The 24,251-nt window shown below is 41.3% G+C and overlaps 1 protein-coding gene and 1 pseudogene across 1 annotated transcript in view; both read left to right on the forward strand.

Moving 5' to 3' along the window:
• LOC109473181 (tolloid-like protein 1) overlaps positions 1-10,342 on the forward strand; it is a 50,038-nt gene extending 39,696 nt beyond the window's left edge. Inside the window, exon 13 of the mRNA XM_019773065.1 lies at positions 10,290-10,342. Within this exon, the coding sequence (XP_019628624.1) occupies positions 10,290-10,297 (8 nt within the window). The 3' untranslated portion in view covers positions 10,298-10,342. The remainder of the gene's footprint in view (positions 1-10,289) is intronic.
• Positions 10,343-13,151: 2,809 nt separating this feature from the next.
• LOC109473182 overlaps positions 13,152-24,251 on the forward strand; it is a 12,847-nt pseudogene continuing 1,747 nt past the window's right edge.

A 24,251-nucleotide genomic window follows, 5' to 3' on the forward strand; every position in this document is an offset into this window, starting at 1 on the left:
GCAGGCTCTATGCGGAATTTGAACCGAAGGATTTGTCTAGTAAGATGTGTGAAGAGAAGGGGGAACTCCGGGACGTGCAACTGACTGACTTTAACGACAAAAACTACCAACAAGTGGAGAATAAAGGTAAGGTTAAACCAGACTTAGTATCAACATCACAGGCAATATTCTACCGATACATCTATCAACATAACGTCTATCAACAACCTTTAACCCGTTGGTTTGGGCACCTGAGCTACTTCGAAATCACAATCTATTATCACAGGCCTCACTGCTAGTGAATGGGCACAGAATCCTTACAGGCGCATCGAAACCTGGCTGAAAACAGTGGAATCCTTGGTACATGTTGATCAATATTTTCATTTTCCATCTTGTTTTTTTTTTATTTTCATCTTGTTGAAATTTGAGCTGCCCGGTAGAACTATAAAAAAAGTTGGTCAGTTTGCCTGACTGTGGTCTGACACTATTGGGCAGGTTATAGATCACGATTGGTTTGTTTTGACTAAAGAAAATGCGGCGTGTGTAAAAAGTACAGAAATGTAGCTCTAAATATACAATTCAGGGATCGAACTTGCTTGTCAATGTCTGTTTTTGTTTGGGCTAAATCTCAGGTAGGTGATTTATTATTTGAACTTATTTCTTAGATGTTTACCATATGCCTCTATGGGAGATAGTGGTCTGTGCCCTAGTGCATCCGTTTTACATTTTATGCTCATAATCAGTACTAGTCGCGGTAACTCCTATAGTAATCAGAGATCAGACTAACTTGGTAATTCTATCAACTTAAACAACTTATCTGGCAATGTCAAACCTTGTACTCAGAAGATGTCTATCACTGGGTTATATATATATATATATAGAGAGAGAGGAAAAGTTGCTAAGACGCAGACAAAATAATCAAAGTAAAAAAATCCCGAACAGTTTTGCTACCAATGAGCAGAAAGAAGCAATCATGGAAAGCGTGGAGGGGCGAACTGCTCTGCAACAGGACGTTCTTTTAGTTAAACTGTGGCATCATGACAGTTATTCACTACTGTAACACTACATATTTGGCTCGTTGTCATTCAAATGTGCAAAATACTGTCGAAACTATAGATATGAGCCAAACCACGGACATTATCATTACTTTCTTTGATTTAGCACTAAACTTACTACGTTGCACGAAAAATGTACAACACCAGGTTGTACAACACCTTTGTACCACCTGCAGTATGACTTGCTTTCAATGTTAGTTACTTCACCTGGTATATACAATTTACTCAGTTTTAAAATGCCCGTACTTATGATCCCTTGCTCCCAAAAGATGAAACTAATTTCTGCAGATCTTTCAAAAAATTGCCAAGTGTGATGTTGTAACCTCCGTTAACGGTATTCCTTACATTTTAATGAGAACGAGCCGCTTATATGTTTCTAGGCTGCGGGACGACTGGGTCAGACGACTCCCATGACTTTGTCGTGTGCAAGAACAAGAAAGTGGCGTACCCACTGGTGGGCACTGCCGAGGGCGACTTCTCGTGCGTGGCAGACTGTCCTTCAACTATGAGAGTAGTGCCTGGCACCAACAACTGTGAATGTGAGTGTGGTACCTATAACATTTACCTATGACCCATACATTGTACATTCAGGACAATGTATCAAAAACCAAGTATTGAATATAAAAGCACATCCTCGTTCCATACTCCATAGTCTTTATAAGGTAGATTAGTCTCATAATATGCTTGATATATAGAAATTAATGCAAAACTCTGTATCTTGAGCAATTATTAAGTAATAGATATTATCATTTATCATCAGGCGTATTGCTAAATTTTGCAAATGTTTACTTCATTTAATCTTAAAGATGCCGCTTTGTGATTCTCAAGGGTTCATTCATTATCACTTTGTAATTACATAATGTTATATAATTCTATAATATAATAATTCTAGCTTTTGAATATTCACCGTACAGGCAACATTAGAAGTTTTAAGTCTTGTACATGGCAGGTGGGATGAGTAAAGAACATAGTAGGTAAATTGCTTCATTGCTGCTCTACGACATTGGGTCAGATGTCCGCATGCCTTTAAAAACCAGTGCAATGTCTTCCTTGTGGCAAGCTGGGCATTTAAACTCCGTCATACCAAATGTTTTAAGTGCTAATCAGAGAAAGTAGTGTGCATATTTTTTACAAATAAATATTGCTTTGTCTTCTCTAGTAGTAGAACACACTGGAATGTAGCCCGACTGTGGGGCCCAATAGCAACGGAAACGGAGATGGGAATCCGCCCCTATACACCAAAAGCCCTGGAAAGGCAATTTCAATTTTTAAAACATTTTACAGGTATCAAGCGTATGGAGGAGACACGTAGTGAGGATGTGGTGCAAGAGTGTGTGAAAGAGTGTCCTCTCACCCACTATGACGACAGCGGCACATGCAAGGGTACGTAATTGTTTTTGTTTGTTTGTTTGTTTGTTTGTTTGCTTGTTTGGATATGTGTGAAAGAGTATCCTCTCATCCACTACGACGACAGTGGCATATGCCGGGGTACATAATTGTTTGTTTGTGGAAGGGTGTCCTCTCACACACTATGACAACAGTGATATACACATGGGTTACGATTTGTTTGTATATGAAAGAGTGTCCTCTTACCCACTATGATGACAGCGGTATATTTAGGGGTACATATTTGTTTGTTTGTTTGTTTGTTTATTTGTTTGTTTGTGTGTAAAAAGTGCCCTCTTACCCACTATGACAACAGTAACATATACAAGGCTTAGAATTTGTTTGTTTGTATGTATGTATGTGGAAGAGTGTCCTGTCACCCACTATGACGTCAGCGGCATATTCAGGAGCAACGTTACGTATTTGTTCGTCTGTTTATTTGTTTGTGTGTGGAAGGGTGTCCTCTAACCCACTATGGCGGCAGCGGCATATACAGGGATACGTCTTAGCTTGTCTTTCTTTTATCCGTCATGAAAACAGGATGCAGTAAACCAGTGGAATAGCAGTTGTCGTCCTGTCCTGTTTTTTCTGGAAACATGTCTGGATACAGGTCAAAATCAAAGCGCTTGGAGGATATTCAGAAAAATTACTTGGTGTGGGCTTATTAAAAGTCATCACGTTACTATTACTTGTTTCAGAGTGCAGCAGCTTGTGTCCAGATGTGAGTTCTGCGGGGAGCAGGGTGTGCACCGGGCCGGCGCCCGATCAGTGCCACGCGTGCTCCTACAGGTCAGCAGACGGGACCTGCACGTCCGGCTGTAACCCCGGGCAGAAGGCCGTGCCAGGGACGTCGGACGGAACCTTCATCTGTCGAGCCTGCCGGTCTGGGTACAGGTGCGTCAACGGAGACCAGGTGGACGAGATCTGCCCGGCGGGGACCTACAGTAACGCCGAGGGGACGGCCTGCGACCCGTGCCCAGCGGGACAGTACAGCGGCTACGCTGGGTCTACAAGCTGTACAATCTGCCCAGCAGGACGGTTCAGCGCCCGGGCGGAGTCCACCAGCTGCACGGTCTGCCCAGCGGATACCTTCAGCAGCTCCGCCGGCGCCACCAGCTGTCAGCAATGCCCGGCTGGGACTGGAAGTACAGCGGGCTCAACTTCCTGCTCCCGTGAGTGCAAATATGTAGTCGTGTCAAGTAGGATAAAGACTCTCTTTGCAATTGGTTTTACCTAGTCTTATTATTAATGCGTTAGGCACCATGTTACTTGTCACAATCTTGTAGAGCGTTTTCGGCTGGGTCTGCCTAAGGTAATAAATGATTTAAAACACAACCCTAGGTTAGTATCGAGGGCACACATGTACATGCATATGCACATAAGGAAGTAGAAGTTACAGGCCAACGCCTCCAAGACTGAACGGATACATGTCTGTTGGAAAAGGGAGAGGGAGGAGGAGACATGGAGAAAACGAAGTCACTGGGCTCCCGGCTAGGCATCGCTGACGATATCGACGCGAGAATACAGTTGGCCAGTAAAGAAGATGTGGTACATGTGGGGAGCACAACCAGTCTCCCTGGAGCTAAAGCTTAAACTGTTTGACGTTTACGTCCTACCTGTAATGCTTTACAACTGCGGCACATGGGGGCTAACGGAACAGTCAGCCAGCAAGATCGACGCATGGCACAGGAAGCAGTTAAGACGCTTAGCTGGATATCTCCACCCAAACCACATTAGGAATACCAAGCTGTACAAGATCTGCAACTCTTCTCCACTTCAAAATGAAGTCCACCGGCGCAGATGGACTCTCTTTGGGCACATCCTTCACATGCCACTTGACTCACCCGCACAAAAGGCCCTCAACATCGCCTTTAGCAGAAAGCTCGCGCCAAGGAAAGGCAGGCCCCGCGGAGGTCTTCTGGACTGTCTGTTAGATGACACAAAACTGTACTTCCAGCAGAACATCAAAGCTGAGACCTACGCACTCAGGTGGCTACGAGACCAGGCCAGACACATGGAAAAGTGGAATGGACTGTATAGGAACATTGAGGACTCACATTGATTTGATGTACCGATCCGGCGCTGCCTTAGGGTGTAGCCGTAGATTTGTGCCTGAGAACAGTCATTTATTATTATTATTATTTGATTTGATTTGATTTATTAGAATTGCAAACAAGTACAATACTCGTGGGCCACAGGCAGCGGAGGCTGGTGTTGTGGCCCACACACAAAACAATCACAAGCACACAAACAAGACACACATGTAAACCTAGAATAAGTATATAAAAGTAAGTATAAGCATAGGTTAGACTACTAGTATATCAGTCCATTTACTTTAGTACTCGTTACAGTTCATGCGGTTCCTAGCCGCCAGAATGTTCTCGTGTCTGGGGCCACGTCTCCGGGTCAACTGGTGCTGCTGCTGTGTGAGCATTATTATTATTATTATTATTATTATTATATTATGCACATATGCTTAAGTGCACATACACATACACATACACGCATTCCTATAGATATCCGTCCACATAGACATACACATACATATACATATGTACATACACATTCGCCTACACATGCAAATCCACATACACATCCATCACACGCACGCGTGGGCGCACGCAGATACGCACAATTCTGCGCGAGCAGAACCAAATAAGAATCAACTCTGCTTATGGTTCCTTTATTAAATACCTGCATAATTTCATTTCAGTAAAACCACCAAGATTGGTGACAATATTCTCATGTGTCCGGACCCAAGTTTATTCCAATTTCACTTCTTCTAGCTGTATCATGTCGGCATATATATGTTAGTTGTTATCATGACTGTATTTTCACCTTCTATTTACCTCAGCTCAGTACTCCGGCTGCCAGGATCCTGCCATACTGAGCGGAGACTCCGGTACAATCACCTCCCCTGGATACCCGGGCAGGTACCCACCCAACCTCCGGTGTTCCTGGACGATAACTGTCAGCAGGGGAAGGCGGGCCACCATCAGGTAAGTCCTTACGCTTTTTTTAGACCTTTGAAGTTAGTCTCATGGCCGTTTTAGTGCTGTTTATGTGGCAGTTTTAAGTTAAAGAAAGGTACGTGCTCTGTTTGGTGGTTATATGTAAACCTTAGCCAGTTTGTTTTTGAACCACAAAAAAATCTGTGGAGCAAATATGTGTGTCGTGTATTATTTGATTGTTGTTATTTGTATTGATTATTATGTGATACCCTGCATCAATTCAGCCGTTTAAAGGCTGCGACTGCACGGGTAAAGTTTGGACAATAAGAACCATTCATAAACCAATGGCGTATGGAGACAATGAATGAATGAAAGACCTTTATTGCAAATTTATGCTCTTTCGAGCTAAGTACAGGTCATGAAGACAAACTAAATAATACTATTGTTTACAGGATCGACTTCTTCTCGCTTCTTAAAAAAATCGTAGATGAATGAACATATAGAACTTACAAAACACGGATTGTCTAATTTCATAAGATATATAAATTTGTCTAAACTATTCAAATATTTAAAACCAGGAAACTTATTTTGAATACAGTTAAAAAGAATATTTCGCTCGCTATTGTATAAAGAGCAATCTACAACAAAATGACACTCGTCTTCTATCTTATCTAAATCACAATATCGGCAAATTCTTTGCTGCAAGGGAATGTGGTTGTGTCTGCCTTTTTCTATGTGGAGTTTGTGAGAGCTAATCCGGAGTTTCGTGATGGCTGTTCTGTGTTTGATGTTAGAAATCTTTAGATAATCCTCCTCGAGGTAAGCGTTTTTTAATAATTTATATGTTCTTAGCTTGTTGTTGTTACGCATCTCCATTGTGGAAGATTGAAAATACATGTCTTTTAATTGCCCCCGTAGTACGTAAAGTCACAAACTAGCAGAACGTAGCAATATTACTGATTGTTCATTTTATTTTATTTAAGCCATGTTGATTTGACTATAATTATGAATGACATCCTTCGGAAATTCCTAAACTAGTGCGAATAAAAAAAAGTTTAAAGAAAAGTTACGAAATCTTCGTGGTTATGAAGCAAAGAGAATGAAGCAATAATATGAAGGTTGAACAAGTGACACAGAGTAAAGCATGGCGAATGATCTTGTCTTTAAATTTATTTCTTTACATTTTCGTCTTTTTCGTTTGATTTTCGCATTGTATAACCATTTTTTTGCAACTTGTGGTGTATTTTTGGTCATCTTGAAACTGTTTTGTACTATTGAGTATGGTTGAAAACTTTTTTTGTTTGGAAACGGCCGAAAAATTCATGCCCACGCGGATGTCATCCGCTTAATGAGATCAACATGACCTTACGTAATTTTGGCTATTTTCCCATGCAAGCAGCAACATCATATGATTATTTCACGATAATCATAGCAAGCCTTCTGTTATGTTCTACTGATGTTGAATGTTAACCTCTTGCAGGTTTACAGGTTTGGACATAGAGGCATCTCAAAGCTGCATGTACGACTACCTGGCGGTGTATGACGGCCCCACCTCCAGCGACAAACAGCTCGGCAAATTCTGCGACAGCACAATTCCGTCGCCGGTCGTGGCCAGTGGGAGGACCATGCACCTTGTCTTCACCTCCGACGTTGCAATACGCCGCACAGGATTTTCCGTTAAGTATACGGGTGAGCAATTTTTACGTCCAACAAACAGTCAGAAATTCTGTTCAGTCAGAGCGTTCGTTCTACTAGTTACGAATTCCGTCGTATGTAATTAGTAGTATGTAAGATTAAATGTTACAGACTCTGCTTAAACCTACCAGCTGTGGTTCTCCAATAAATGGTCTCCACCTCCAATATTTTGTCCTTTCTGCAGGCGAGTTGGACCTGCGTTCTTCAAGACTGAAGCAACTCGTGCAAGATTCAGTATGGGCCGCTGATTGTTCACTTGTTTATCTCATTTTAGGGTTGCGAAATTTTCACTGCGTTTCAAACAACGGGACCTGCACGTCCGGCTGTACCCCCGGGCAGAAGGTCGTGCCAAGGACATCGGACGGAACCTTCATCTGTCAAGCCTGCCGGTCTGGGTACAGGTGCGTCAACGGAGACCAGGTGGACGAGATCTGCCCGGCGGGGACCTACAGTAACGCCGAGGGGACGGACTGCGACCCGTGCCCAGCGGGACAGTACAGCGGCTCCGCGAGCACAGCGTGTCAGCCGTGTCCAGCAGGACAGTTCAGCCCGCAGTACAGCTCGTCCAGCTGTCAGTCCTGTCCGGCGGGGCAGTTCAGCAACACCACTGGGTCCATCAGCTGTCAGCAATGCCCGACTGGGACTGGAAGTATCCGGGGCTCCACTTCCTGCTCCCGTGAGTGCAAATATATAGTCGTGTCAAGGAGGATAAAGACTCTCTCTGTTCACGTCCTTTTGGTTGCACATGTACCTAGTCTTATTACCAATGAAAATGGAGGTATTGTTTTTTGCGCGTCTGTGTGTGTGTGTGTGTGTGTCTGTGTGTTTGTGTTTCCGCACATTTGCAGTCAGTGAAACAAATCATTTACATAAACTCTACATATTTCATGGAGGTAAGAAGTCTCATAATTATTGTTCTTTATGCTTTAGGTACTTGTTACAATTTTGTAGAGCGTTTTCTAGGTTAGTAATGAGGAAAAAACATGCATATGCACAAATGCATAAGTGAACACATACATACCCGTACGCATACACGCATTCCTATAGATATATATCCGTTCACAAAGACATACACATGCCCTTACACACTTACACGCACACACACACCGTGACACAATTATACATACACATACATATAAACATAGCCATATAGCCATACACATACATATGCACATACACATTCGCCTACACATACAAAGCCACATACACATCCATCACACGCACGCGTAGGCGCACGCACACATTCACAAATCTGCGCGAGCACACGCACAGAAGTGGACCAAATGAGAACCAACTCTGCTCATGGTTCTTTCATTAAATACTTGCGTACTTTTATTTCAGTAAAACCCTACAGCATTTTTCACTGACAATGTTCTCATGTGTCCGGACCCAAGTTTATTCCAATTTTACTTCTTCTTGCTGTGGCATCTCGGCATATGTGCTAGCTGTAATCATGACTATATTTTCACCTTCTATTTACCTCAGCTCAGTACTCCGGCTGTCTGGATCCTGCCATACTGAGCGGAGACTCCGGTACAATCACCTCCCCTGGATACCCGGGCAGGTACAACGGCAACCTCCGGTGTTCCTGGACGATAACTGTCAGCAGGGGAAGGGCCACCATCAGGTAAGTCCTTACGCTTTTTTTAGACCTTTGAAGTTAGTCTCATGGCCGTTTTAGTGCTGTTTATGTTGCAGTTTTAAATTAAAGGTACGTGCTCTGTTTGGTGGTTATATGTAAACCTTAGCCAGTTTGTTTTTGAACCACAAAAAAATCTGTGGAGCAAATATGTGTGTCGTGTATTATTTGATTGTTGTTATTTGTATTGATTATTATGTGATACCCTGCATCAATTCAGCCGTTTAAAGGCTGCGACTGCACGGGTAATGTTTGGACAATAAGAACCATTCATAAACCAGTGGCATATGGAGACAATTGCCCCCGTAGTACGTAAAGTCACAAACCTAGCAGAAAGTAGCAATATTACTGATTGTTCATTTTATTCCATTTAGGCCATGTTGATTTGACTATAATTATGAATGACATCCTTCGGAAATTCCTAAACTAGTGCGAATAAAAAAAAGTTTAAAGAAAAGTTGCTTTCGTTATGAAATTTTCGTGGTTATGAAGGTTGAACAAGTGACACAGAGTAAAGCATGGCGAATGATGTTGTCTTTAAATTTATTTCTTTACATTTTCGTCTTTTTTTTTTGATTTTCGCATTGTATAACCATTTTTTTGCAACTTGTGGTGTATTTTTGGTCATTTTGAAACTGTTTTGTACTATTGAGTATGGTTGAAAACTTTTTTTGTTCGGAAACGGCCGAAAAATTCATGCGCACGCGGATGTCATCCGCATAATGAGATCAACATGACCTTACGTAATTTTGGCTATTTTCCCATGCAAGCAGCAGCATCATATGATTATTTCACGATAATCATGGCAAGCCTTCTGTTATGTTCCACTGATGTTGAACGTTAACCTCTTGCAGGTTTACAGGTTTGGACATAGAGGCATCTCAAAGCTGCACGTACGACTACCTGGCGGTGTATGACGGCCCCACCTCCAGCGACAAACAGCTCGGCAAATTCTGCGGCAGCACAATTCCGTCGCCGGTCGTGGCCAGTGGGAGGACCATGCACCTTGTCTTCGTCTCCGACGTTTCAGTAAACGGTCAAGGATTTTTCGCTGAGTATGCGGGTGAGCAAATGTTATATCTCACAAGTAGTCAGAAATTAGTCAGAGTCATTCAGTCTATTGGCAGAGAACTTCTCAGACTGCTGCTAAAGACTAGGGGAGAGTCGTGAGGCGATTTCGTCATTCTTAAGCTGCAAACTAGTTTTTAAGCAGTATACAGAAGTGGTAAATTGTCCTCCGTTATAAGTGGTATCTGACTCTTGTGCAGATATAAAAGAAAAAAAGTCAACTGTGTACACAACGATCATGTCGCCCCTTCCACCGTAATAACTGTCCCGATATTTGACTCGAATCCCTTTTCCTTTCTTTTCATCACATGCACGCCTCTCTTGGGGAGTTCACATTCACAGTTAATGTCTCCGAGTTTTACAAAAATTATACTTGTACAGCTTTGTCCCTCACACGGCTTTGTTTCGTTGTGTTTAGCAGTTTTGAAGGTCATATGTATCCTACTTGTCCCGATTGCTTTAAAGTTCCTTAAAAAATAAGGTTTCTGACGTTCCATTTTGTTCTCCTTTCTGCAGGCGTGTAGGACATCTGCCAAGTTCTTCAACTTTCAAGACTGAAGCAACTCGTGTGAAATTCAGTAAGGGCCGCTGACTCGTTTATCTCATTTCTAGGGTAAAGGATCCAATGTCTTTCAAAATTTATTTTTTGCTCAATTTGAGAACGAACAAGATTTTTATTTTCCATCTGCAATCTCCATTTTTTTTGCAGACGTCGTTTAATTGGTAAAGAAACATCACTGAGTTGGTATCCTAGAAATGAGATAATGTAGAATGTAGTAATTATATATAAGCCATTTGAGTTTGATACAACCTTTGGTCCATGACTTCACCAGAGTAAACGTTCACCTATTTTTCCCTATGTACAAATAGCGTCTTTTTTTCAAGTTTCGAGACTAAAGCAAAAGCCCTAGAAGATGTTGAAATCACGGTTTAAAGAAGTATCGTGTTTGACTTAATTTGAATCACACAAAATGAACAAAGTATTGTCAGTTCCTTTCTCCAAAATGATGATATTCAAGCTGAAAACAATAGCCAACATACATACATTGTACATGAATGTTCAGTAATTGTCTGCTTTTAAAAAACCAAAATATGATGACAAAGCCTTATGTCAGGAAAAGTTGGGTTGTTTCAGATTCAATTGGTACGACGGCATCTGCAATACAATGTCGGGACAACCATGCACAAACATTTTTCTGATTATTTACTAACTGAAGCATTTTTGAAGTGGACTTACTTAACGTTTAGACAATTTAACAATTCTGGCTATAAATTGTATCCAAAGTTACTACCGATAAAACGCATCAAAGAAACAGACTATAAATTTCATTTATGCGAACGTGTTTAACATGTCCCCGCATTGTATGTAGAAAAACTTAAGAATATACGAAAATACCTTGTACAATAGGCACCCGGTCGTAGCAGGTTCATACCTTGGTTATTTTGTTGCGGCGTTCCTATTTACAACATGGCCGTGAACTACATGTATGTAAACAATAATTCTGTTCATGGTTTGAACTGCGCATGCACGAGGTTAAAGTTGAAGACCACTAACCTAATAACAGAAATGCATATAATCGTGAATTTAATCCAGGTGGTCACTGAATGAATAGCAAAATTATTCATATACAACCATTTTTTTAATTAACAAGAGTCGACGTTTAGATGTAATTGTTTAAAAGTGGCTGCGAATCAAAAACTTTGTTTCACACAATTAAGCAGTTTCGCAAGCAACTGGATAGTTTTGAAAACTGTCAGTCTATTCCAGTAGCATCCTCTGATTTTGTTTTCAGTCACTGATTAACTGTTTTTGTGTGTATTTGGATATCTTACTTTCATCGACGTAACTTGTAATCAGTTCTTGTCTACACCAAATCCGAGAGTGTTTTGTTATGTGTCAAAAGCCATCAACTTATTACACTGCACATGCGCATTTTAAACCAGGAACCAGCTTACGCTATTCGATGGTGTGATTACCTTGTTATGGCACGGGTTTTAGAGTGTTTTTAATCCATTTTTATCACTTAATCTAATCAATTCATTAGTTATGAATTACGTACTAGTTGGCATCATGGTTACTCAATGATGACAGTTGTCTGATATCCCGTCACCATGTTGCCCGTTTGTAGCACTCAGGCCTACTTGTGTTTCAACCATCATAATTACGGAATCATAACATGACAAGTATGTTGGTTAACATGTACAAAAGGTAACTGTCAGACTAAGAAAGCCTTTTTGTTCATTCCAAATTGAATGCAACAACAACTTCAGTTGAAACATGTTGATGGTTGAGATACCGGTATTATGCACCTGATAAGGATTATATATACCCAAGATATTATTTGTTTTAAAAGAAAGTAAAGTATGAGTTAAGATATTGATGAATATGAAGTAAAATATGTTCAAGATGGCATAAAATCGATTCGCATCAATCCAAAACCATTATTAAAATAATTCACTGGTTATACTTGAATATCGGTAAGCAGTTGTTGGTCAACAGCAACTTCCGGTTATGTTAAGCAAGCCAACGTCTGGTTAACATATGTTCATTCAGCACGTCAGCAGAACTTACTGCGCCTGCGCCAAACCTGTAATGTATTGTGCATAACACCTTGGCAAAGCGTCTAAGTTAAGGTCGTATTTGCATATGTAAAGAAACCATCCCGTCTGTAGTATTTTAATGAATTTTTGAATTCGTCTGCAAAGGAAACATTATTTGCTGACCAAACATTAAACGGAAGCATCAAGGTTTAGCGCAGGCGCAGTGCCAGTGTTTCAGCCGAGATGCTTGTTTATCCATAATACTACAGCGAGTCACGGATTAAACTGCGCATGTCCCATGTCCATCTTTGACATCATGCATACGCAGTTCCATCCATGAACTGGCTTATTGAGAAGGACAAAGAACAATCTGCCATGTTGTTTATTTCCGGACCTAGTGCTGCACTTAGTAAGACGCCATCACATGTCCACCGTAAGCTTAAGGTTTGATTTTTGTTTGACCAACAATTTACAGCTACATGTATCCCTTACTGTATGACCTCTTTTGCGTAGTGATCACCAATATTAGCATTTTTTTAAACCATAAAAACATTATAGCCACATTTTCCTTGAACATCAATAAATTAGATTAAGGATGAGTAAGTTAAGAGATCGTTTGGTCATGTTTGATTTGTCTGAATAAACCTGCATTTGCCGTCAAATATCTGTGTTCTGTCATGGTTTCTTATTATAGTAGGTACTGGTCGTAAAGGGGTACGATGTGAACAGACTCTTTTGCCGTCGGAGGGTGGGCAATAGAAATGTTAAGCTAGACATCTTGGTCATGTATGTGCAGCGCAGGTAAAGTGATAGGTGCTAAGCAAAGAACCAAGCCCTATGCTTCAGGAGTTCGAACAGTTGAGAAATGAGTCCTCTACCATGAAAGCGGAGATGGAGCGGCTCAGGAGAAGTTCGGTAGAGTATTCGACAGGAGCTGGTCCAACTGGCATCGAGGCCTTCCTCTTCATTCAACGGGAGGAGAGCGCCGGGTCTTCTGGAGACGCTGTCCGTAACGGCGAAACAGGAAAATCACGCGAAAGTAGGAAAATATGCAGCCATGTTGCAACAGCTTAGACCACTGGCGGAGAAGGAGTTGTTTAAGGACTTGATCTCGGGCATCTTAGGGGACCCAGTAGTAAAGCAAATTAAGATGATAGTATGCAGCATCTTTTGTCTTTTTTGATTCTTTGAATCGCACACCGTTGACTACAGCAGTTTTGGGTAGTGCCTAGATAAGGAAAGTATATATTATTATAAAGGTTTACTGGTGTGGATAGATATCCGTCTCAGTTTGCACTGGTCAACCCAGCAACAGCTCTAGATGGGGCTATTGTGGGCTGGTAGAATACAGGATAGTCAGAGAGTAAGGTGCAACTGGTGACTATAGCTTTATTTATTACAGATGGGCGCTGAGACTTCACCACTCATCAAAGAATTCGAGCTACGTCATCCATTTGACCTGTTCGAAGCCTATCGTAAATATTTAGTACGAGAGGTACATTGGGTGACTAAGGATAAAACTAAGAAAGCTTTAGTCTCCCCGTGTATCTTGGACGTCGCGGCAGGAAAGTTGAAAGCATCGGCGGAGTCCTTACTGTTTAGAGATCCTGACACGTTCGGAGTAGGGGAAATCCATAATCATGTCAGAAAATGGTATGCAGTACTTGGAGAATATACTTAGTAGTTCTTTCCAGATGGTAAGAAACTGGATAAGGTATGGCGTGTCGCTGTACGACTATATTCGGCCTTTTTTGGGAAAATTTAAAGGAAAGTCGTACACAAAGGTAACATTCCCACCCCCCTGTACTTATTGAACCTCGCAAGTTGCGAACTGTTCACAGAATTTGTGGCAGACTCCATTCGAGCTAGAATTTGAACAGGGGCGGTGACAATATGGGGAAAGAGGGAAGCGTTGGATTTATTTGGTCTTACCACTAACGGTAGAACCGTCAGAACCTCGCCTGTGTCACGATTTAAGATACTTAAAGCTTTGGATGAAGGAGTTCAAGTCTGACTCAGTTGTGGTTAACAAGATATGTCGGTAGGGGGCATTATCAAACAAAGCGTGATGGTAAGAGTGAGTATGACCATGTTTTCATCCACGATGGTCAAATATGGGCCCAAATATTCCAACCTTTTTTTCGAACAGAATCTTGTTCTGTATGACGTCATTCGAACAGAATCATGTTCGATATGACGGTTCAATCGATCCGGGGTCACCCGCGATCATGTACAGTAAACCCGCGACTTCAAGCCCGTTTTTACACGGGTACCGCCGAACAGTAAAGAATTCACCTTCTCACAAATATAAACCGATTTCGGGCCAGTATATCTATGCCATGTTTTATAGTGAATATGTAACATGTAACAAAGCTACTGCCGTCATCGTGTGTGACCTTGACGATCGTAATGGTTGTTTACGAGGATATAAGTTACCCCTACACTTACTCACAAGACATGTCATGAGTGCAAACATGGTATTTCAACCGCAACAAAACAAATTTAATTTTCCTCAAAAACGTTTTAAATTGGAGACAAAGCAAAAATTTCGATCTGTGTCGGACGGATTTTTTTAAAGATGGCGGCATTCTGGAATTATCGGTCTTGGAAGTTGAAAAAGTGCATTTTTGGTGACCTTAGCAACACTTTAACTTTGGAATAAAGAAACTTTTTCGACTCAAATCTTAATTTCTATCTCAAACCTAAAAATATAAAATGGAAAAATGTGAGGTTTTCTGTGAGATTTGGGGTCGATTTAAATCAGTTGTTTAGTTATTGACGTCGATGTGATTCCATACACATTTAAGCATTGTAATAAAAACAACAACATTTGAGGTATACGCAGTGCGGATTTTATCACATTTAGACAAGGAATTCCCCGTGAAACTGTTAATTACTGCTTAACAAAATGTTTACCGTTGAGACAGGCTCCATGGAAACCCCGTTTACCTGATACCCTTCCGTAGAATTGGAAACTTTACCTTAGGAATTGACCGCCGTGATCACAGAGGGGAGCAAACCATTGGTGGGTTTCCAATGGGGGGAGTCTGGTACACATTCTCGACGATTCCATTTGGCTGGAAGGGGAGTGCTTTTGTTTATCAAACCATAGGGAATGTGGTGATGCACCGAATCAGGGCATTGGGATTAGCTTCATCTTTATATATAGATGATAGGCACGCGGGTCAGTTGTTGTTGCAGGTTAGAGGGCATGAAGGACATATGGAAAGAGAGAAGTGAATGACAAAGCCCGATCGAGAGGCCGCGAAAGCAGTGGTATCCATTATGTGTAGTCTTTTTTGTAAGTGTGGGTATTTTCATAGGTATAGATAAGTCAGAGCTAGATCCAGAGCAGTATCTGGAATTTTTGGGTCTGGGGGCTGACTCGATTCTCATGGCATTCAGACTTCCGGTTGGAAAGAAGGTCTCTATTGCGGAGTTGCGAGAGGACATTTTAAGGCGAGAACAGGTGACCGCCGCCGTGTTACAGAAATTGGCGGGAAAGATTGTCTACTTTGGTTTGGCGGCTGTACGTCTCTATTGTAGGGAAATGTTCGAGGCGATAAGACAGGCGCAGATAAGCGGAAATGCGTGGATCCCAATTCGCGGCCCGGTTAGGAGCCAGATCGAATTCTGGAGATTCCTAGATCAGTGGGAAGGGCACGTTCCTTGGAGGAAGGAGGATCACGAGGTGGTGACATTGTCCTCCGACGCCTCTGGATTTAAATGTGCAGGATCGTAGACAACAGAAGAATGGTTAGTACAATTTGCTGATTCCTGGCAAGGACAAGAGCGAGCGGACATCATAGCAGTGAATGAGACAGAAGCCCTTCGTGTTTTTATTGCGCGCTTGCCTTAAATTTAAGGTAATTAGATTTAAGGTCTCCAGTGGACGTCATCCATAGCAATTACTTGGTGTGGCCGTAGAAAATAACCTGACATATGTCCAACCTATCCTGCCCCTGCTGAAGTTATAGTACAATCCCTCAATGTAACGTCATTTGATCCCATCCCATTATGGGGTTCCCCGGCTATATCCAGCTGTCGGCTGTCTCCAAGCAGATGTAGGTGGGGGATTTCTAAACACAAAAGGTCCTATTACGGGGAAATAACGACCTCCACGACTCTCATCTTTGAACTCAATCTTGGAGACCACGACAGTAACATGCCTATCAAATTTCATTAACTTCCATCCACACATACAAAAGTTATCCTGCACACAAGAAAAATTAACAAAATGCCCCCTGTAGTCACAACGAAACCCCCCACGAAGCTCAGTAACGAACTTAACCTTGGTCCCGACAATAGTAAGCACCACACCAAGAATTATAATCAACATTTTACAAATACTTGAGTTATCTTGCTAACAAGCCACAAACACAAAAGGTGCACTAACGTGACGCACGGACCCCCCACGAAGCCGAAACTTGTACTTGACTTTGGCCTCAACAGCGGTAATCTGCCTGCCAAAAATCATGGACGTCGAATCATGCCTTCCAGAGTTATCACTCCGGCGAGACAATTTCATAGTCCTTCTGACGAAGACAATTATGTACCGATAGGTTCTTCACGTACGGTGAGCCCACTAGCCTTCTGTTTTGCCGCGTAGAAGAGTTCGGATTGTGGTTTCGGATTGTTTTAAACCATCTCGGACTTAAAGACAACTGTCAGTGGCACCCAAAGATAAGGACCAGAAAGAACAGAAGTGTGGGGTCACGATGGTCAGATTTGGGCCCAAAAGTCCCACTCCGGTACTATGGAGATCGAATCCCCCGAACCCGCGAATCTTGTTCGATATGACGTCATTCGAATAGAGCAGGCGTTCGATCTGGGGTTACCCGCGGTCATTTACAGTAAAGCCGCTACAACCGGCTACTTCAAGCCCTTTTTTACTTGGGAACCACGGAGCAGGAAAAATCCACCTTTCCACAAATATGAACCGTTCTCAAAACATTACATCTATGCCGTGATTTTATTGTGGATATGTAACATGTAACGAAGCTACTGCCGTCATCGTGGGTGACCTTGAAGGTCAGAATTCTTGTTGACGCTGTTATAAAATCCAGGTCCCCATATCCAAGTGGCACAGCATGCGTGCAAACATGGTATTTTAACCATTCCCAAAAATCGCACAAATTACCTCATTGAGGTCTTGTTTGGAAGAGCAACAATTTCCGCAGATTTCTGTCTTAGGGATTTTTTAAATATGGCCGCGATTATGAATTGTCGGTATTTAAAGTTAAAACACTGCGTTTTTAGCTCTTCTTTTGACTGTAAGTCGAGTTTTAGTTAAAAAATAAAAAAATCCTAAGACAGAAAGTTTAAATTTAGTGTAATATTTCTAAAAATCCAAAAATCTAACCTTATTTTTAATTTTCGGGGCCTCTTAAAATCAGTTGTTTGGTTCTCCTGAACCCTTTCTGAAATCCGAAATTGATCTCATTTGGAAGCAAATGTACACAAAGTGGAGCAAAGGCAGTGCAAGAATAACATTTGAGGTAAACAAAATCACTTTTTACATTTTGTTTTGACGAGTATTTACTCTCCAATTACTTTTGTTTATTTTCAAATTTTACCCGTTACCCCGGCGCCGGACTCCGCGCGGCCACGTTCGAACGCGTTCTGTAACCCGATACCTCCCTAGTAATGCGACTTTTAGCCTAGCAACCGACCGCCGTGGGTGGTATACCACATACGGTGTGCAGGACAGAACATAAGGGGGCCGTGCCCTGAAACATACATACTTAGGTGAAAGTGGATGGTCACTGAAAACTAGATTCTAGGAGCACAGGCGCCCCACTTCCACATACTTATAGAACCCCGGGCCACACAGTTGCACTGGATAATGTAAGCATATTGGACACGGAGTAGGACAACTTTGTAACAGACGTGAAGGAGGCGATTTACATCAGGGCCTATCAACCCTCTCTGAGCCGTCATGTTGGTAGATTCCGTCTTTCCGCCACTTTTGATGCACTCCTGACGTCATCACGCTTCCGACTTCCGGAAAGTGATCAGCGATTGCATCACACATCTGATAAAGGTTGACAGGAACAGCCGAAAATTTATGGTGAGTTTCTTGCTTGTGTTGGAACAACTTTGAACATATTTGAGATTTTATTCGGACAACAAAATCAAGCTGAGGAGCTGAACTGTGAGGCTGATAAAATTAAGATTATAATAATAATATCATAACTATATATTTGCGTGGAAATTACATTAGAGCACGAAATATTTCAGCGATTTAGGACATATATGTCAGAGTATAAGGTATTTTTTTATAAAATATCGAATCATCCTTCAACTGAGGACAATTGAATTTCTACCATTTCTAAACAGTACGGCGCTGAGACGTTGGTGAGTATAGCGGCGCTGTTCTTTCATGAAATTTTTGCATATGTTAGAATAATATGTTAAGTTGTGATATTTTTTTGAGAGATATGTTGGTATTATGGTGGTGAGGATGTTCAAAATACTCCGGGGTGTAGCCGGGTTTTCATTCCTGACAGAATTGACACATGGCACTTCAACGAATTTTCTTCTCACCACATGCGAACATGAGAAGTTACATTTCGTATTTTTTAATGATTGAGAGGTAGTCAGAGAGGTATCGATTCTTTATGCTTATTGTTTTCCAACATTTATCCCAAGACATGGTGACGGCACAGTTTTTTTCAAGTTAATTGTCTGCCACCGACACTACTTGAACGGGCAACAGACACACTCTTTTTCACCTGAGACATGGTGACGGCACAATTTTTTTCAAGTTAATTGTCTGCCACCGACACCGCTTAAACGGGCAACAGACACACTCTTTTTCACCTGAGGGAAGTAAGGAAAGTCGTTTAAAGTACCTTTCCAAAGGGCAGACGTTCGGTAGCATGGCAGGATTCGAACTCGGGACCTCTTGGTTACGAGCCGAAAGCTATATCGTTATGCCGAACTACGTCAAGTGCCTTCTGATAAAGGTGGGAATATATCCCGGCGTGAGCTGACCAAAACGTATTTGTTCTGAATACGTCGATAAAGGTTGGACAACCTGGCGATGAAATACACAAGACGATTATTACTAAAGCAACTGGATAATGCTGTAATTCACTTTATGTTTACGGTAGAAAAACTTCACGGTCTGAGAAAAATGGACATGTTCACGGAATTATATGTTGACGGTGACGATAGGTGCAGGAAAAAGAAGGTCTAGGAATTATTTGTGAACCGTAATGATTAGTTCACTGTACAGAAACAAGAATGAAAACAGTGAACATAAAATACAGTGTCAGTGAAAGAATCAGGAATTGCAGTAATATCTCACAACAGTGACACGGATATTCAACCTCAGACAACAGGATTATGTTGTTGCTGTTTTTTTGTACCAGGCTTGTACCATATAAGCACCCAATAGATTCTAAGTTGAACGTAAACTGTCAGACCTCATTCTATCCCTGACTACCGTGGTGGTAACATGGGCACAGGTAGGCTAAGGTGCTGACAAAGACTCTTGAAGACACTTTGGTTTGAAACATGTTGACAACAGATAAGAAAGTTATGTAGCCTGAGTGTCAGCCTTGTTAGCTTTCGTCCGCTACCCAAGGTCCGCTCCTGGGGCTAAAAGGTATGTACAGTTGTACATAAAGAGGTTAGTGACCTAACCTAGAATATTAAGTAAAAATGTAATGACAGCTCTGTCTTGCCAATGTTTGCGGCGTAGTGTAATAGAATTTGTCTGGCAGTTACTTGTACAGTTCTAACAGAGTTCCAGTCTACATGTATACTGTTTTCTCATACTACCAAATTGACACCAAAATTACAACCCATATTTCTAGAAACACGTCAAGCTAACACAGTTGTGAGGTTGACATTTTATACTATACATTGATAAAACTTTGACAGGACAGTTTGAAAAACTTAAATTTGACCACAAGGTTGGTTTTCCAGAAACTGAAAGTTGCAGGTAGTATTCTTGATTTTGTGACACAGTTACAACTATCCCGATCATTCTGCATGGTTTGATCTTATCTTATCTTACATAAATACTTGGCTAACGTCCCGCTATGTACATCCTGCCCTGGAACGAGAAAAAAACAATCTAGTGCACGATGTGAACTAATACGCAATTTTGTGCAAAAGTTTCAATTAAAAAATGAAGAAAAAAAAAGAATCTGGGGGTAGTTCACTATTAGCTCTGAGTTAGGGGGAGGCACATGTGTTAGGCCAGGCCTTGTCACTAAGTGTGGTAACTGACACTAGATGTGGTGGGAGGGTATTCCACTCTGTTCTCATTATCATCTAAATTATCGGATGCAAATTATGCAAATTGTGACTTTATTTGCAAAATTAATGCGGAAATTCTGTAAATTCAAGTGTTTTACATCATGGGACTTCGATACAGGCAATGTTTATAACCTATGGCAGGTTGAATATCACCAGATACGAATTATGCAAATATAGACCTAATTTGCATAATTTATCTGACAATTCTATTGACGCCTTAGTGGTAAATGTTGAAAATATCAAACTTGGGATATGTTTCAGTTAATCAGAGGTCATTTGCATACTTAAGAAATTGACATTTACATGTCAAGCCAACATTTCATGAAGGTATGGGATCTATTTTAGACAAAATTACAACGGTTCAGTGTTTTATGTGCCGAACTACCAGCTTGCCGAATGTTGAGTTTTTTCAAGCTCTTGTTCTGAAGATAAAATGTGTCTGAGCTTGGAGGAGAAGAAGAAAGGGGAGAAACTGAGCAAAAACAACATGTTTTCTTCTGCGAATGCTACAGAATATATGTTATATGCACAAAAATGCACATACGTGTCAGGTATCCGGGCGTGTGCAGGGATTTCCTGTACATGGCCCGGATACCTGAGTGGTGCATATCTGGGCCGTGTGCAGGCCCGCACACGCCAAGTGTACGGGTTGCACACACGGGGAAATGTCCGTATATTTCGGATTTCCGGACGTTTATCCGGGAGTATCCGACCTGGAATACTGGCTTTTCGTGCGGTGAAACACATTTTGAAGAATGTGAAAATAAAATTTAATGGTCTTATTGATATTGATATTGCATCTTTCTCTTCAAAGACATGCCTGGCGGAACGAAACCGATGGAAAGGAGAGTGAGATGTTCCCTCGGTATCACCATGGTGCTCGTTTTTATAAGCCTACTGATGTACGGTGTACAGGTACATTATATACGTCACATGGGTAATGTAATACGAGATATATTCTCTCTATAATCTCAGCAACACGTTTTATTAAGTTAGACTTGGCTGTAACAGAGTCTGTTGTATCCAGATCCGTCCTTTATCCAGAGTCACAAAGACACAGTTCTGGGTAGTCCATGCGGATCAAGAATCGTGCCTGGGGGCAAATCTACGTTACTCTTCGGCACTAAAATAGATATACACGGAAGAAAAAAATACCGCAGTTCTGCACATGACATGGTCAGTTCGTATTAAATGCTCTGAATTCCTTTTTAACAAATCACAACTTATTCTCTATTTTATTATACAGGATAGGTCATGGAAACCTTCACCAAACCCTCCTGCCATGCGCCCAAGTAAACCTATACGGCATCGACAACCCATGCAATCTAGGACCACTGTACTAGATCCCCAACCCATACAATCTAGGACCACTGTACTAGATCCCCAACCCATGCAATCTAGGAGCACTGTACTAGATCCCCAATCCATACAACCTAGAAAAACTATACCGCATCCTCGACCTATACAATCTAATACCACTACACCAAGTTCCCCTGCTACTGTCAAACAGCTTTTCCGGAAATACATGGCAAACAACCGAATGTTTCTATACACCTGTATTCGGATATGTATGTCCAGCATCTGAAGTTTTCTTTACAATCTCACTCTCCTGAAAACTTTACGGTTGGAGACACGTTACCCGTTGTTTTTTCGGCTAGAAACCAGGTGAGCAAGGGAGCATTATAACCAATACAGGGGACTATTTCCGGGCGTCCATTTTTAATCTCAAAACTAAGTCTGGTGCAGTTGGAATTATCACGGACCACAAAAATGGTACGTACACGGCAACGTTCCGACTGTTGTGGTCGGGAGAGGTGAACATTATTGTCAAACTTGTTCACCCACGTCAGGCTATAGAAGTCATAGAGAGAACCGTTTGGGAGCATCCTGTTGATAAGATTATGTTCGTGAAACGGTACCTCATCGGTAAGGCTAAAATCGACACCAGGTGTAACGTAGACCCGGCCGTGTTGAACGGCACCACCCCGGTGTGTAACTACTCCGACCCGCAGGCAGGAGCCAGGTGGTACTGTGAGAAAGCCGCCAACATCTCCTGTAACACATCCGGGTACCACGGCAGGCTTCCAACGTCTGTCAAGCTGCTGAGAGACGGAGAGGAAAAATTATTTGGCAGGCATGTATTTTATCATTCTTTTTTTATTCTAACATATAATCACAAGACGTGGTGACGGCACACTCTTTTTCAATTTATATTAATGTCGCCACCAATACAGGGACAGTACAATACTCTTTTTCACTTGAGCGAAGTGAGGAAAGTCGTGTAAAGTGCCTTAATTTCCCAAGGGTGGCATGTCAGGACTCCAACCCGGGACCTATAGTTTCCGACTCGTGCACTCTGCCGCTACGCCACAGAACCCACACTATTTGCTGCAGTTACTGTTATATTAGAGCAGTTACTGGGTTTTCAAAGTCAATGTTGTTGTTTATTTTATTTCTTAAATACGGACCCTAATCAATATTACACTGACATATAGCACCTGTGAGAAGAAAATTTTAACGACGGGAAAAAGTTGCTTGCTGTTTCATATCTTACACTGGTTTTAGCTATTTGATATCAATGCCATAAAAATATCATGTAGCATGTTACTATTTAGCGTTTGAAGCACAGGAATGTGTTAAGAACTAATTGTCAATATCAGACATATTTCCTCATCAAGACTTTTTAAAATGAATTGGATGCCTTTGTCTTATGTGTGCACCAAAGGAATTAGCTCCGATTTCAGCAAATGTATTTTCCATCAGGAATGATGATTTTTCCATTTTTCATGACTTGCTGTTTGTACCTCTGCATATTAACCCTACCTAGACCGGGGGGGGGGGGCTAAAAGTGCCAGCGCCAACTTTGATGTCATCTAGCGTCTGAACGGCTACCGCTAGAACGACCAAACTTGGTGATTTTTCAAAGAATATTGTTGGCAACAATTCCCTATCATTGGAATAAGATGATATTTTTTGTATTGCCATCGCAACGGGTTTCTGACAGGCATTTTTTGCTAAATTTAGTACTTTTTGTTTCAACAATAGAATTTTATGGGTTTTATGTCAAGTTACTCATGGTTTCTAATATTAATAACATCCCATATTATTTTATGTAAATTTTATCATTAAATATGCAAAATTTATTCTAATTTGATGACGTCATTGGCCAAAATCCAAGAAGGCGGACCATATCATTAGAACAGGTATATACGGGTTATTTTCATTAAAATTTCATCAATACTTTCATTTTTTTCCAAAAAAGGTTTAAATGAAGGTCTTTAGTATGTTTGAAATGTATTTTAGGCTTTATCATGGAAAAAAAAACTATTTTTGAAAATTCAAGATTGATGATCCAAGATGGCGGATATCTTAAATATGCATGACATCATTTTATGACGTCACCGGTGTTGCTATGGGCAACATAAGACTTAGTACACCCTAACATTCTGTCATAAACACTTTTGGTACGGTTATGTTGAATACCATTTAGTTCAGGGGAAAACCTATCTAGACGGTTTTGGCCAATAAAATCACATTAATGGCGTCATAATGACGTCATATTACGTCATAATGACATAAAATTGTAGATATGATAAATTTACACTGGTACACCATTCTCTAAAAATTTGGTGGTCATACCGTTCGCGAGTTCTGATAGGGGGGGGG

This window comes from Branchiostoma belcheri, unplaced genomic scaffold, assembly GCF_001625305.1.
Source record: "Branchiostoma belcheri isolate BF01 breed outbred unplaced genomic scaffold, Haploidv18h27 scaffold291, whole genome shotgun sequence".
Lineage (NCBI taxonomy): Eukaryota > Metazoa > Chordata > Leptocardii > Amphioxiformes > Branchiostomatidae > Branchiostoma > Branchiostoma belcheri.